At 33.4% G+C, this 16,697-nt stretch overlaps 1 protein-coding gene across 1 annotated transcript in view; it reads right to left on the reverse strand.

Annotated features, from left to right (window-relative positions):
* The window catches only part of LOC140744953 (organic cation transporter protein), a 53,657-nt gene extending 37,187 nt beyond the window's left edge, over positions 1 to 16,470 (reverse strand). Inside the window, exon 1 of the mRNA XM_073076681.1 lies at positions 16,018 to 16,470. Within this exon, the coding sequence (XP_072932782.1) occupies positions 16,018 to 16,123 (106 nt within the window). The 5' untranslated portion in view covers positions 16,124 to 16,470. The remainder of the gene's footprint in view (positions 1 to 16,017) is intronic.
* Positions 16,471 to 16,697: the final 227 nt, after the last annotated feature.

The following is a 16,697-nucleotide window of genomic DNA, read 5'->3' on the forward strand; positions in this document are numbered from 1 at the left end:
TATTTGGACATGGAACCTGAAAATGTAGTAATGATAACGTTTTTACTACATTTATTTTTAAATCACAGTACATAATGTTATCTGTTGATAAGTAACATTCTTATCAGTACCCTTACCATGAGTTTTTACGTTTTGACAAATATGACTATTTTGGTATTTGTTTACGTATTTGCCCATACAATTTCCAATCAGCGCCCCTAGCGGATTATATCAGAACTTGGAAATTGTATGCGCCAATACGTAAACAAATACCAAAACAGTCATATTTGTCAAAACGTAAAAACTCCTGGTAAGGGTACAGTAGTCTTACTAACAAATTAGTAGGTAGTAAGATTTATGAATTAATTATTTGAATAAGCTTATATATACAAAGGTTAAAGCTCCTTAATTTTCTCTGCTATTGCATATTAAATATTTCATTCCTTCCAACATGCTGTGTACATAAATATTAAGCAATATTTAGTCAATTAAAATATCTTTATTTATGAATACTATTGACATACGTTTATCAATCAGTAATAAATCTATGTGAACTATTACGTACACAAAACCTTAGAATCTTGCACGTTGTCCAGTGTCATGTAAATGTTGTCATGAATATATTATTCATATTTAACTTACAAAAAATCGCACGGGTCAATGTAATGAGAATCATAAAGTATATTTAATGAAGTATTTCTAATTTAATACTGTAGTTACGAACGATTCAACGTCATCATAAACAGATCGTTTCTTAAAATGTAGAGTAGGTATACCTACTTTGTCCCTGTAGTCTCGGGACTAAAATAGGGCTACGGTATCCCCTGCCTGTCGTAAGAGGCGACTAAAAGGGGGCTTCCAGGGTTGCGGGCGGCAAGAGCTCGAACCGTCCAGCAAGTAACCCCGGGAAGGACGACCTACGGGAAGTTGTAAACACCAGTACCCTTACCATGAGTTTTTACGTTTTGACAAATATGACTGTTTTGGTATTTGTTTACGTATTTGCCCATACAATTTCCAATCAGCGCCCCTAGCGGATTATATCAGAACTTGGAAATTGTATGCGCCAATACCTAAACAAACACCAAAACAGTCATATTTATCAAAACGTAAAAACTCCTGGTAAGGGTACAGATGTGTGGGAGGAGCGTAAACTGCTCCCTTAGGGAAGAGCCAGATTGGGGCATCGCGCTCGGAGAACTCCGGTTATGTTCCATCGGAGATCCCGGAGTTCTCCACCAAGCGCTGAGATCGGCCACCGGGGGCGTTTTAGTGCGGTAAAAATCCCACATATCCCGGCGTCGCTCCCACGTTGTCGAGTACTTTTTGAAGGTTGCCCCTCGTAAACAAAAAAAAGATATAGCTACTTGTTACACTTAAAAACTTGTACGTATGTCGGACTAATAACACAATATAATTTATTCCTGAGAAACGGCTTAACTTACTTGTAATTTTCCGCCGTGACCGCCTGCTCATATTATTTTAGAAATAGTACTCTGTAGTAATAGAGGCAACCAATATTTTAAATCTCAATCGATCAGTTGCATAATCACTGACAATTAATATATTATTAAAAAGACACTATACACCATTAGGCTTATAGGATTTGTCATAATCAATTTAATGAGACCTAATTTGTAGGTTTGTTTTACTAGTAGTTATTGAAAAGTTTGACTACCTATCTCCGAACTCCATGGTCAATATGGTGGTATCACTTAAATGGTTTAGAAATGTATTGGCGAGCGAAGTATATACAAACGGCCGCAGTTACAAATCCATACAATAAAACATACCATACGACAATACAATATATTAACTTCCTAGATTTGCTTATATTATATAGATACAGTGTAGAGCTAATTAAAGCGTTTTAAAAATACAGGCGGAAGGTTCTCGACTAACATGATTAAATATGAATGTACCAATCAAAATTAAAAGTATAACACATTAATCAACGGCTGTTAAGTGAATTGACTTACGTACTTAAGTGAACATTAGCCATTAATAACAAACTCTAGTTAACAACGCATAAAATAAAGAGATGAAGGGCAAAAAGAATTATTAAGTGAACATTAGCCATTAATAACAAATTCTAGTGAACAACTCATAAAATAAAGAGATGAAGGGCAAAAAGAATTATCGTGACAAATATAATCAATGCCGCTGACCAAGCCGTATATAATTTTGGTTCACCTTCGGACTAAGTTTTTAATTAGTGTCCTAGTTAATTGTAATGACGGTTAAGCAGAACTCATGAAACTTAGATGTTGATTATTTACTGAAAACGAGATGATTATGAGTTTTTCAACGTGACTAATGATCGTCTGGCCAGGTTTAATCGGTTACAATTTATATTCAGTTCACAATTCGATATCGACGTGGACCATTCGCCTCAGGGCCTCAAATCTATGAATACATTATAATTTCAACTAAATAATAATTATCTATTAATACATATGAGTAATACACGTTGTCGCATAATTAAGATGACCTGCGAGGCCCGTGCATGGGATCTACAGTCTATAATAAGGCCGCACAGAATCTCTATATTTTTGAGTAGAAACCCCAAACTTTATTTTATATATTTATACTTATGTACATCGCATTTATTGCAGTTAAATTTAATAAAGCTCTTGAATATTCGTACAAAATCCTTTAAAATTACTAGCTGTATGTCAAAACTGTCACAATGTCATTTGTCATTATCAAGTATAAATCATCATCACCATAATAAAATGTCATTGATCATCAGCATAAAATTATTTTCGTCAACCGTACGGTGCATTTTTATCATGGAAACCTATTTCCAAAACTTTGTTTATATTTATCAAAAAGCATGTCTATGATTAAAATATCATGTGATGTACTGTTGCAATCTGTGTTATTTTTATTATTGTATAAATTAGTATTTGTGCAACATTGTCAATTGTCAATCATATCTGTTTTTAAAGTTGATTTTAAAATGAACGTCAAAATATTTAGGACAAAATGTGCGATTGACACTAATTGTGTGAGAATATTGTAATGCTAGTTGGGAAGGTTAATAACAACGTCGCCACGCACGCAATTTCCCAAATTCAGGGACATGTGATTAGCAAAGAATTTGTACTATTCAAGTGATAATAATTTAAAAAATAGTTTTATCTGTACCTATGAGTAAGTAATTATTGCAAAATTACCAAATGTGCTGAAACGAATTTTGAGTAAGTGCCTATATCTATTTCACTCCTTTTCACTCCTTTGCTGCCATGTAGACAGCGTTCATAATATTTTTATCAAAAAACGTAGTCATTATAATATACGTTGTATATAATGTATGTATAGTTTATTTTGTATACATTGTAAAAGTTAATTGGAGCGAAACTTTATAAATAAGCGTAAGAAACAATACTGCAGGGTCCTTGTTTGTCTATATTTTATGCACTGATTATTCGTTTAGTTGCTATCGTCTAGATCAGCGTTTCCCAACCTTTTTCAGTCCACGGACCCTTAGGAAATCAAGCACATTTTTCATGGACCCCTTAATAAAATGAAGAGCAAAGAAAAAATCTCAGCATACATAATTTGAAAGACCGATTTATGGGTCAGGACCAAATTTTTGACGGATTCAGAAAAACTGAAGTGTCCGACTCATAAGTGACAAAAACTTGCGTACTTTACACGCCTAAAAATAATTTGGCATATTTTATAATAATATCTTGTGTTACTGTTAACAGTCTCATTCATCAAATAACTTAATTTGAAGCTTAATTTCTTTAAAAATAATATAATATCGAACTCTTTATATTTTTGCGCCATACAAAATACGCATGTCCTTGCTTGACTACCTAAGAATATTTTGGCCGAAGTTTTTGTTTGACGTAAGCTAGCATTCATACCTTGATATTATTAAATCCTTATAAACACCAGTAATCGTTTTCATTAACAATAGCACAATAACCATTGATAATATAGTTTTTACAATTAATTTTACATACGTCCCAAAATTCTTTCCATTGTAACACACCTGTTGTGCTATTATGTCCAAACCAAAAACCAGATTTAGGATTTAGTTGATTATTTAAGTATGGCAACATTGGCTTCAAGTATTGGCAACAACATTTTGGATGAACCGCCATGTTTTTTAAATGTCAGTTGACATTTTGTTTGTATCGTCAGCGCGTGTCGTTAAGATTTCCGGACTTTAGGTGAGTAAAACTTTAATATTTTTTATGATTTTCTAGAAATTGAATTATATTTATTCATTCCTGTTATCTTTATTGTTAAATAGGAAGCAGAAGTGTTCAATTAATGGTTCAGTTTGTTAATTATTGCAAGTATTAGGTTATGTCGTGAACAATTTTCATTCCATTGTGCGATTTGTGACACGAAATTGTGCCACGTGTCACAAGGGAAATTTATAAAGTTATGTTTACAATAATTCTTATGTCATTAACGAATTTAGTATTTTATTCGAAAATGTTTAAATATATTAACTTACTACATTATTTTAAATTACTACGCCAGAGGCCTAAAGGAAAGTACCTATTGTATTAGTTGGTATGTTTTGAGATGCTACTGGGTCTTATTAAAATTCTCATAATTTTGTATTTTATTAATAGTTATTTTTTGCCACATTTGTTGTCACGTTATATTTATTGCCTGTTCCGATGTTTGTAAATCTCAGTATTTTTTTCATCTCAAGCATGTTTATTAATAAATTTAAAATAGATAGGGTACCTACTTTTTGGGACTCGTAATTTAAGAAAAAAAGTTTTTCTATAAAAGGTTTTGCTTAGTCTTAGCTTTTCTTAGTTTTTATTTATTCTTAGCGAGCTTGCTCATGAGGCGATTCGTGCGATTTGCAATTTCTACTTACTAAAAATGAAAATTGTCCTTGCGTCGCGTCGGTCAAATTGCATCACATCGCGTCATCAGCAAGCTCGCTTAGGCTCAAAACTCAGTTTTATAATGCATCAAAGTATTAGACTCTTTAATTTCTTGGGAATATGATTTAACGCCTCCGCTGGCCGTCTGGCCGCTGCCTTTTGATGAGTTTTTAGCCTTAAAAGTATGTTCATTGCAACAGTGAAAATTCTTTTAAATAATTCTGATAGGTTTATGTTTTTTCTCGATTCTTCGTGTGAAGTTAAGCAAGTCAAATTAGCAGTTAATGTTATTTGTCAAGACCGAGTACCTTTTTCTTTTCAGATGCTTTTATCATCCGCTGAGCGATGTCGAAAGTACCGGGAGAAACTAAAAAGGGAAAATCCCCAACTTGGATTCGCTTGTTAAAAAAGTGAGACTGTTGCAAGATTCTAAAGATTATTATTTAGCTGATGATTTTGACGAAGTTTATTTTGCTTAGCTATTATTTTATTCTATATTTGTGTTTTTTTTTTGGTCAAATTTATTATCTCATTGCAAGTGGCATTTATTTTAAAATGTGTGAAAAAGTATTTTTTGTTTGTTTGATAAGTACTAGTGATTTTTTTAATTGAGCAGTAATATATAAACCAATGACTCATTAGTTTTCATTAAAGATTTTATTGTAATGTTATGTTTTAAATTTTAGTTTTTGTGCCATTAGTAGGTAACATAAGAATAACAAATAATAAATACAAAGTATTTTATTTTATAGGATACAATTAAGTAAGTAAAGTTGTTAAAAGCAGTAAATGGACCAATGACTATTTAATTGTATAAGAATTTTGAATGTTTAAAATTATTGTTGTAAGTGTAAGAAAAAACAAGCAGTGTTTTAGTTTTCGATTTATTAAATTTTTCTTGAAAGATGATGTTTTTTTTTTATATTCCACTTTTCTTAAAATCTTATGACTATTTGCACACACCCTTATAATTCTATTGTGCTACATTTATTTTCCAGTGTGACACATTCCGTTGTGATTTCCGTTGTGCAATTACGTCAAAAATTTGGTCCTGACCCTTATGTATTTTATTTTTGTTTTTTTTTTTATATAGATTAATAATAATGTTATACATGTCTGGATGCATCTTTTTTAATTTTTTAAAATACCGTGTGCTTAGATCATTTTTTTTAATAAAACTGGTTTGCTGATTTTTCGTTTTGCTGCCCTTTTGTATTTAATGAGCAATTTTTGACACCGTGGACCCCCATACATATACTCGCGGACCCCCAGGGGTCCGCGGACCATAGGTTGGGAAACGCGGGTCTAGATGAAACTAGTTTTTATAAAACCGTTAGAAATAATGAGCCTTATTTCTTCGGAATTTGAATAAAAAACTTTAAATAATAAAAATTGATTTTCGAAAAGAAATGAAATGAATCAAGGAACATATTTGAACTGAATGTCACATATCTCTCTGCATGATTCAAAACTGGTTTTAAATATTTTTAGTCACTTGATCAGGCTAAATTTATAGATAGCTGCATCGATTATAATATGAGTATCATAATTATGTAGAGATGTAAGTCATTAGGTAATATGCAAATGGGGTAAAACCAGGCAGGTCATCCAAAAAATGCCCACCACAATTATACGAATCACTCAATTTACTTTTTAAATGTGATATTTATTATTTAATTATGGTATTTAATGGGTATTTATTATTTTGTTAGTACACTCGTGATTCCGCTAATACTAATAAAATGATTTAAATATCATTATTATAGTAGCGAGCATATCATTGTGGTATACTTTATAGTAAATTGCAGCTGTGCTCTAACTATATGGTAATATCCCATTTCGTTTAGAATGCACGGAACCACAACATAGCCCGGCGTTACATGCGTTCTAATCTCGAACATAGTTGCACAATTTCCAACGTTCCTTGGCACGCCCTGACATTGAAGCATAGATTCAAAGACCTCAATAGCCACTTTATTCCTTTCATACTAATGTTAAAAGAAACAAAGCTAAATGCTTAATGTTGCATAATATTATGTAACATTCGATATCCTAGAAGCATTGACAGCCTAGTGGTTGAAACACGGCCTCTCGATCGAAGGGGCCGGGGTTCAAATCCCAAGTACGCGCCTCAGATTTTTCAAAGTTACTCGTATGTGCGTAATAGAAAATAATTATCGCTTTAACAGCGAAGGAAAACATGGTACATAAATAATAAAAATATAAAAGAAGTCCTAAATAAAAATAACATCTCGAAGGTCGGTATGTGAACTCGACCTAAACACACTTGACCAGTAGACATTTGCCTAAAATCCGTTCTCATTCCCAATGGAGACCCGTGCTCATCAGTGGTACAGTACCTGATGGGTTGACGATTCGATACCCTTAAATACAAGGATTAAGAACCGATTTAAAAAGGTTTAACATTTTTAAATTATGAATGTATCCTCTTAATAATTACAGTTGCGACCACAACGTCCTGTGGATTTAAACACAAATGAACCATACGAATAATACCCACATAACCAGTTCTTGTACCAAAATAAATAAAAACCGAGGTGTGTTGCCATTAGTCATATTTAATACAAGTCACAAGTATTATAAGTATGTATGTTATTTGACAATATTATTTAAGACATTGATGTAATCATTAAAGACAAAGCCTTGAAGGCCACAACCACAGGTACTAAGTAACGAAGTTTAAAAATGTAATTTATTTTTTATACCTAATTCACTTGTAATATGTACTTAGTATTTTTTTAATGTAAAATATAAAAGACACTCACGCCTATATTGTCTACGGTTGTCAGCTATGCATAGCATAAATACAAAACTGAAATAATTTGACGATAGCACACGTAATTAAAAAATTGTAACAGTCGGAAATAAATCAAGTTAACGTTACAGATAACGCCGTTTAATTTGGATTATTTCCGGCTGTGCGAAGGAATACAAGTTTTCAATACGTATAGATTTAGGAAGAGATTTAAAGAGAAGGGTGGTAACGTGAAGGATTTCTTATGAAAACTAACAAAGCGGAACGCTAGTTAAGCTACACATTTTAGTATACCGAATAACCGAAGAGAGCGCCATAAGCCAGATTTAGGTACCACAGAATTGAAAACTTTTCCGATAATTCCTCTATACCCTTACCATGAATTTTTACGTTTTGACAAATATGACTGTTTTGGTATTTGTTTACGTATTGGCCCATACGATTTCCTAGTTCTGACACAATCCACTAGGGGCGCTGATTGGAAATTGTACGGGCAAATACGTAAACAAATACCAAAACAGTAATATTTTTCAAAACGTAAAAACTCATGGTAGGGGAGGGGTACTGAGATCAATAAGGAGCTACTTGAGGTTGACGTTAAACCGTAAAATATTGGTAATGGTATTTTCAATAATGAAATGTAAAATTTACCCACGCTCATTTTATTTATGTTTACATCAGTTATAATTAACTGGCACGGTAAAGTTAAGACTCAGCATGCGATGTTTTAATGAGAATGGATATAAACTACAATACTTTTTGGTCACTAAAAAAGGACCTATATGATTTACGATACCTATATAACGTAATGATTTGTAATATAATATATCTAAGTTTTCAAATTTCGTGTATAGTCCGCGCCATACTGCTAGTCCGCTCTGAAGTTGTTGCGAGCCGATGTAGTCATACAATTTGCTATAGCGACGCGATTCATTTTTATAATCTGCAGACTGATATGGGTGTGATTAGTGGTGAACAGGAAATATGTGAATACTTTAACGAGTTCTTCTCAACTATCGGGGAGACCTTAGCCAACGCAATAACTTTAAATCGTTACGAATATAATATTTTTGCTGCTACCAAATCTATTTCTTCAGGACTATCTCAGCTAACACCAACGAATACAATTGAAATTAGTAAAATTATAGATATTTTAAATTGCAATACGGCATCTGGTATGGATAGAATTAGTACTAAAGTCATTATATATATATATATATATATATATATATTTGTATTTATTTAAAGTGTGTGTGTGTGTGGGTGGGTGATTGATTTACTGAGTAATTTTGTATGTAATACTATAACCTAATACTAAAAATGAATAAATAAATAAAACCAAAAAACAAACAAAAAAAAACCTTACATAAATATACCATAAATAAACTAACTTACCATTTAGGTACGCTCGAGCCGTATCTAGTAGCTTTATGTCGTTACACTTCCTTATCTCTTGACTCGACGTGTCGTATACGTTTGTCTTACTACCCACTTCTTAAGATAGCTAATAACTATAACAAATCTAATTGTACCTACCTAAACACGCTCATGTACGCGTAAACTAATATGTAATATTTAAGTTTCTCAGAATTGTATAATTCTTAATGGGAAATAAAGTTTCTAAAACCTATTCAGAGCGGACTAGCAGTTTTACGCGGACTATACTTATTGTGTTGTGAAGTGTATTGTCCTATAGGTACTAGGTACCTACATACTGGTGACACTTGTAACTGAGGTCAGTTAATAATATTTAGGAAATCACACGAACAATTCCTATGACTAAGTACTGATTCGTTTAGTTCAAAAGTCTTTCCTCCAAACATGAAATATGATAGGTATAATGATGTCAAAACTCAAAATAGATGAATTCATATTTGTTTCCCAATAACTTTTAACTATTCTTACTATTGTTTCGAATTGCCATAACTAGCAGGTATTTAGACCTAATATTAAGCAATGTGCCACATATTGTATCAATATTTAGTATGTTTAGAGACAAGACCCAAGGTCTGGTTGACCTTGGGTCTTGTCTCTAAACATACTACCTACTCAGTATTTTCCGTTCCGTTTTCTAGAAAGCTCCCGGACTTAGAACATTTTCAATACAGTTAATGATTCCAATAGATACGTATAATAATACATTACTAACACAAGGTAATACGATATTACTTAAACTGTGGTAAAGCTTGACTTAAAAATAAATGAGATATTTTCACTACATCGTAATGTAAACAAAAATATTTGAGAAGACATCATTTTTGAACAAAGAAAATATATGCAAATGCAACGCAATAAACCCTTTAAAGTCGTTAAAAGTATCAGTAACAAAACAGGTTACGTTTACATTATAATTTAATTACACGTTGTAATGTTTCGTGTACCAAACACATCGTATGTGTCTCTGGAATTGCGTGCATTCCCTGAATTTGGTGGAAGCACAGCCGTGCGTCTAGATAAGTATATAATTGAAAATACATTATAGAATTAGTTCTACGGCCCGCGCAAACGTATTTGGACTTCCGAAATATTTTTAAATTAATACAAAGTATAAAAATAAAATCAAAGTATTAATTTTATTTATAAGTATAATTCTCCCCTCTTTCAAGAAAATAAATAAATGAAGGTAATTCAAGACACGAAGATACCGGTTATAATAATAATATAAGCATATACTTTGATATGATAATTTCGATTAACAACATTATTCACACAAGTTAGATGATTCTATTGCATATGAACTTAGGAGCCATGTTCACTATTTTCCTGCGTCGGCATTGTTTTATGTACCCTTCAATCATGTGCCTACATGTTATTATGTAAATTTTATATCTATTATCTTATATAAAACGAGCCAATCAATAACCTCTTACTGACACACCTTTAATAAGTATTTATAGAATATGAGTACGTATGTCAGAATAATAACAATAAGTAGGTAAGTATTATTTGTAAATATTTCCGCTTTTCGATGGTATGAAATTAATAAGAAATCACATAGAATTAAATTAAATTAAAAGTGTGAATATTTTTTTATCGATTTTTTGATAATATTGTTTATATTAACAATATTATAGAAACTATTTATTTTATAACATGTTATGACATTTACATGCCTTAAGACATTAAATGGAGAATGTGTAACGTAGGTACACATACATTTATATTATAGTAGGTATTATATTAACCTTTTTTTTCTTAACGAACCGAAACCTTCAAAAGGTACCCGACGACGTGGGAGCGACGCCGGGTTACGAGTATGTGGGATTTTTACCGCACTAAAACTCTGGGATCTCCTACGGAACGCAACCGGAGTCCTCCAAGCGCGATGCCCCGATCGGGCTCTGTCCTGGGAGAGCAGAAGGTATTATATTAACCTAAGATAACCTATTTAAAGGTGGTAGAACCCTTTGAGGTTCGGCTCCGGCGGCACCACCGCCACACCTATTTCTGCCTAATAACAGCAGTGTTAAGCGCTGCTGTGTTCCGTTTTGAAGGGTGTGGTAAGGGAGACATACTTCTCCGAGGCGTTCCAGCTTAGTCCTCAGGGGTAGCGGCGCATCTGTTGCCGACCTCAGGTAGGAATTTCTGGTCCTATCTGGGGTTGATTACAGATGTCCATGGGCGGCAGTAGCCACTTACCATCAGGTGGACTGCATGCTTGTCTGCTACTCTCATATTATAAAAAAGGACTTCTGTACATACATACATATTATATACATGTACAAGAATGTTCATAAGTTAAGAAAACCCTACTTAGGTAGATACAGTTTAAAGAAGTTTCTGAGAGTAGACCCTTGATAACTTGAACCCTGGAATGATTCATGGATTCATCTTGGAAACGTTCGTGATAAATTGCCTATTGCCGATCATCGTAATGTTACCCCAGTGCCGTAACGTATATTCTAGTCGCCCGGAGTGAAAAGAAATTGCCGCCTAGAGAATAGCTCGGCAAAAAATGGAAATATAAAGTACGGATAAGGAAAGACGAATACGATAAAAAATATATTTTTCTTTTTTTTTAAATAAAAAAAATATATTTTTTTTTATCGTATGTATATCGTAAGAATCCGTCCTACAAAATATCCGCCTGGGATGGACTCATTTACCCGAATATTAAAAAAGGCATTTCTTTATAAAGTACGTAGGCAATATGAAAAAAAAAACCTGCTCCCATGGCTTACAGGGCTCCCATTCACTAATCGTCCGTTTGTTCTCCTTGATCCTATTTTTATGACCTAGAATGAAAAACAAGCAGTCCACCTGATGGTAAATGTGCAGCTGTCCTATGGACATCTGGAATCAACCCCAGATGGGATTAATCCTATTTGGGGACGACCACATATGCGTTGCTACCCCTATGAATTAAATTGGAAAACGCCCAAATAAGTGTACGTTACCCTCCAAACCAAAACACAGCAACGCTTTATAACACTCCTACTGTTGCTAGACAGAACTAACTGTGGCGGTAATAAATCTAGAAATCGATTTTTTTATAATATAGAAGTAGCAGACGAGCATACAGTCCACCTGTGGCGCCCATGGGCATCTGTAATCAACCCCTGATAGGATTAGACATACTCACGTCGGCCACAGATGAGCCGCTACCCCTGAGGACTAAGCTGGAACGCCCCGGAAAAATATGTCTCCCTTACCCCACCCTTCAAACCAAAACGCAGTAGCGCTTAACATTTATTAGGCAGAAATATTTGTGGCGGTGATGCCGCCGGAGTCGAACCACAAAGGGTTGCACCTATAAAAACCCTCATGTTGCTTTATCTCACCTCTCCTGTCATAAGATACATAGTACTGGATATAGTTAGTATGCATCAAACACATTAACACTACATTAAAGTAAGAACTATTTTAATACCCATGCAAATCATGATAATTTGGATATATAAATGTACAACTATTGAATAATTAATTAGTGTATTAAGAACAGGCTTTAGACATTACGTTGCCAGGAAACTTTAAAACGTTTTTTTATGATACGTAGGTATTAATACATATTTGTCATAGTATTTTATGATCATAGAATAATGGACTACATGTCGTTAATTCTAATTTTATTGGAACTAGAACCCTTCTGAGAAGTGTTTCTGCCGCTTATAAATTATAGTACCTTTATAAGTACAGTATGTTTGACTAATATTATCGCGGAATTGATACACTTTATTATGTAACAGACAATACGCGGTTTCTTTTTATTACCGATATTTCAACACAACATTGATCGTGGACATAGCTAAATTATGTTATTACGTTTGTAAGTAATGCCTACCAGAAACCCACAAAACAGCAAGATTAAATTTAAAGTTTGTAGACCCTTTCGTAGGTCGACTCCGGAGGCTTTACTATCACACGTCATTCTGCCTTATAACAACAATGTTAAGCTAATGCTTAAATAGTAATCAATTTTTGGTTTGAAGAATGGGTTATTAGAGAAACACTAATACAAGGCGTTCCAACTCAGCCACGCATCTATAGCCGACCTTAGATAGAACACTAATCCTACCTGGAGATATTTATCTATGAATATCTCTGGCCTACTCTTGACATTTACCATCACTTGATGATAAGTGCTAACTGCAAATTGCATGCTCGTTTGTTATAATATAAAAATGATAATTTATAATTCATCATCATCATCATCATCATCAACCCATTACTGTCCCACTGCTGGGCACGGGTCTCCTCTCAGAATGAGAAGGATTAGGCCATAGTCCACCGCGCTGGCCAAGTGCGCATTGGTAGACTTCACATACCTTTAAGATTTTTTATAAATCTCTATAAATTTATAATTTATATTGGATATATGTTTTTCCCCGTCATTACACTTAACATTCGAATCTCGAACTTTAAGGTAATTCGAATTTATATCCACTAAGGATTCACTACTGAGCGGATTTACTACTCGGGAACTCCGCGCCATATCATTTAACACACCAGTTCTCTAACCTGTTACCAATCTATGTTAATAATGTTATCAAATAGATTTATTGCATTTATTATTTTATTGCATTTCTTAGTGCAATTACGTTTATTATATCCTATTGGTGTTCCTTCCGCGCAAACATTAATCGATTTCAAGCTTTGTAGCTATAAAATATTTACCAGTTGCAAGTACTTTTTTACAATACCTATTTAATTACCCATGAAAGGGACAAACTAACAAAAAATACCTACTGCCTTATATAAAATTTACCTACCTACCTAAAATGGTACGCGTGTTGTGAAATTCTGAAAATATATTGAATATGAAATGATACAAGTGATATTACCTATAAAATGAATTTGTCATCACTCATCAATACCGAATCGACGAGAGATGACGATGACTATTACCAATAAAACCATTATTCCACAAACCACATAAAACCTATAAAATCCACATCAAATAATGTCACGTAAAATACATCTATTAAAAATAGAAAACAGAGTGTTTTTACGATTAATTTATCATACCTATTTGATGTTTTTCGTTCGTAGTTATTCTACTTACGTATAAAAAATTCCAAGTATTCAATATTAATAACTTTGTCCACCACAAACTAATTATTTACTTATCCAACATTCGCAGGAACCTCATAGTGTCAACAATGTTATAAACTGGTTTAGATGTGTTGAAATTAGACTACTCTTATACTATTCAATAATTAAACGCAAAATTGTAATTTAAAATAAAAAAATATATTTTGAATAAATAGGTAATAGGTACTTCGTTTTTTATTGTATCTGTATGTCACGCATTTTTCGGTGCAGATTAATTAGCGGGATAAAGACAGAAATAATACAACTACAATTTTAATAAGAATACATAATTAGAGAAACGCTTCATAGGAGAAACTTAGCAACGAAACCCATCTCGTAGTAATGTTACGGAACTAAAATTCAGTGTGGGAGAACTCGCCCCATTCACAGATATGTCCATCACGCGTTCATAACTTTAATTTAAATGTATCAGATTCTCATAATCCATTTTTACTTTTACTTAAAAGTTAAAAACAGCATACGTTTATGAAGTTGAAATTTTCATTTATTTACGTTTTTTTAATTTGAAACTCCAAATTATGGGTATTGCTATTTGATTTTATTATTTATTTTAATTTAAGCAGGGATAGCCTAGTGGTTAAGAAACTCGAGCTCTCGGTCGAGGGGTCCGAGATTCAAAACCCAGGCACGCACCTCTGAATTTTCAAAGTTATGTGCGTATTAGAAATTAATTATCACTTGCTAAACGGTGAAGGAAAACATCGTGAGGAAAACTGCATACCTGAGAGATTTATAAAAAAAAAACCTCAAAGTTATGTGAAGTCTACCAATACGCAATTGGCGAGCGGGGTGGACTATGGCCTAATCCTTCTCATTCTGAGAGGAGACCCGGGCCCAGCAGTGGGACAGTAATGGGTTGTTGATGATGATGATGATTTATTTTAATTGAACTTTTATGTAATTAATATAAAGCTTTACTTCACAAAGAACGCTGTCACTCGTATTTACAATTCAATATACATATGTATAACTATTTTGATCGTTTATTTTATTTAAACTAACATTATAATATTATAATAGTCAAGATGTCATGAATATAAGACTGGAAATATTACTGCAAATGTAATCTTAATTTTTAATTTGAAATACAATCAAAACGATCATAATAAAAAGATTTTCAATTTATTTTTTACGTCTATTTTATTTTTTATAGATATTCATACTATTAGGCTTTAATTGTCTTTATTTAAGAGAAAACAGCTTAAGTTCCCACCACGCGTGATCGTATTGTGGGAACGATGAGGCCAATTAAATATTTAAATTCTGTAAAAAAGATTATTTCAATTACTAATAAAGACGAGGAATTAGCTTATTTAATTCTATTTAAGTAGATATGTGCTTGGTTTTAATAAATATCGCTTCAACCAGTTTTAAAATATAACTGCGCTGACAGCATTCCTTATTGTTTGTTTTTAGAAGCTCGATTTTGGTACTATACATGTTAGATATCTAACCTCAATTTTCACATACATGGTATAAATATATATTTTGTTAATATTATTTTCTTATTATTTATATGTATCTGATAATATCCGTTACTATTCACGGTCCATTTTATGATTATAACTTTTAAAGTAGTCAATGTGGGTAAATTAACCGTTATATTTTAAATATACATACGGACGACTATGATATCACATTACATAAGGTATAGAGACACTATATTGTACTTAATTTTGACGAGTTTCAGTAATGAATTGCATGTGTCCAGTCAGTTGACCAATAATGAGTTATTGTTATGCATGTTTTTCGACATACTACCAATCACCGGAACGGATGGCACTATTGAGATGTCATTTACGTTACTACTGACTCGGATATGTTAACGAAATTCAAACGTACTTGTTCCGTTCTTCCTTTTACCGGCCAGCCGTGGGAAGCCATGGGGGTTGTGCAGCAACTCCTCCAACTCCGGCCGCGACACCTGATCCTCACTCCTCGACTTCATTGTCAATAGCACTATCACTTAACACTTTTCTAAGAAAAAATATACGTGAACACCAAATCTCATTAGCCAATCCAAAATGTTCGTCGGAAGCCTTTCCTCAAGAGCCGCATATCTATCGAACGAGATGGAGGCCGAGGCAGTCGTCCTTATATTCGATGGTGTGTGACGGTAGGTGTTAGGAGACGCGAGGATGTTAGCAGAGAGCTACGCGGCGACTGAGCGCGCCGGTCCGGTCAAGGGTAGCCGACACCTCGCAGTTCGGACCACTTAGACGTCTCAAGCTAAGCACCGCGGTCAGTATTGCCTTCACGTAAAACGCAAGCACACCACGTCAATTATACTCAGCATTGTTAGTATTGTTCAGCTGTCAAGGCTGAAATTAATTTCAATTAAATCTATAAGTGGATCAGTTACGTGTCAAATCTACGTCCCTATTAACGTAATGACGGTAAATCAATTATGCCACCGGCTTATGAACTAGCAATGAGGTCCCCACTTTTCCTTTTTACTATTTATACGCTTAAGGTAGGTACTTATTATACTTATGTATTGTCTGTTGCTAATACACAAGGAA

Source organism: Epargyreus clarus, unplaced genomic scaffold (genome assembly GCF_041222505.1).
Source record: "Epargyreus clarus isolate Ecla_fem2 unplaced genomic scaffold, WU_Ecla_fem_2.2 ptg000009l, whole genome shotgun sequence".
Lineage (NCBI taxonomy): Eukaryota > Metazoa > Arthropoda > Insecta > Lepidoptera > Hesperiidae > Epargyreus > Epargyreus clarus.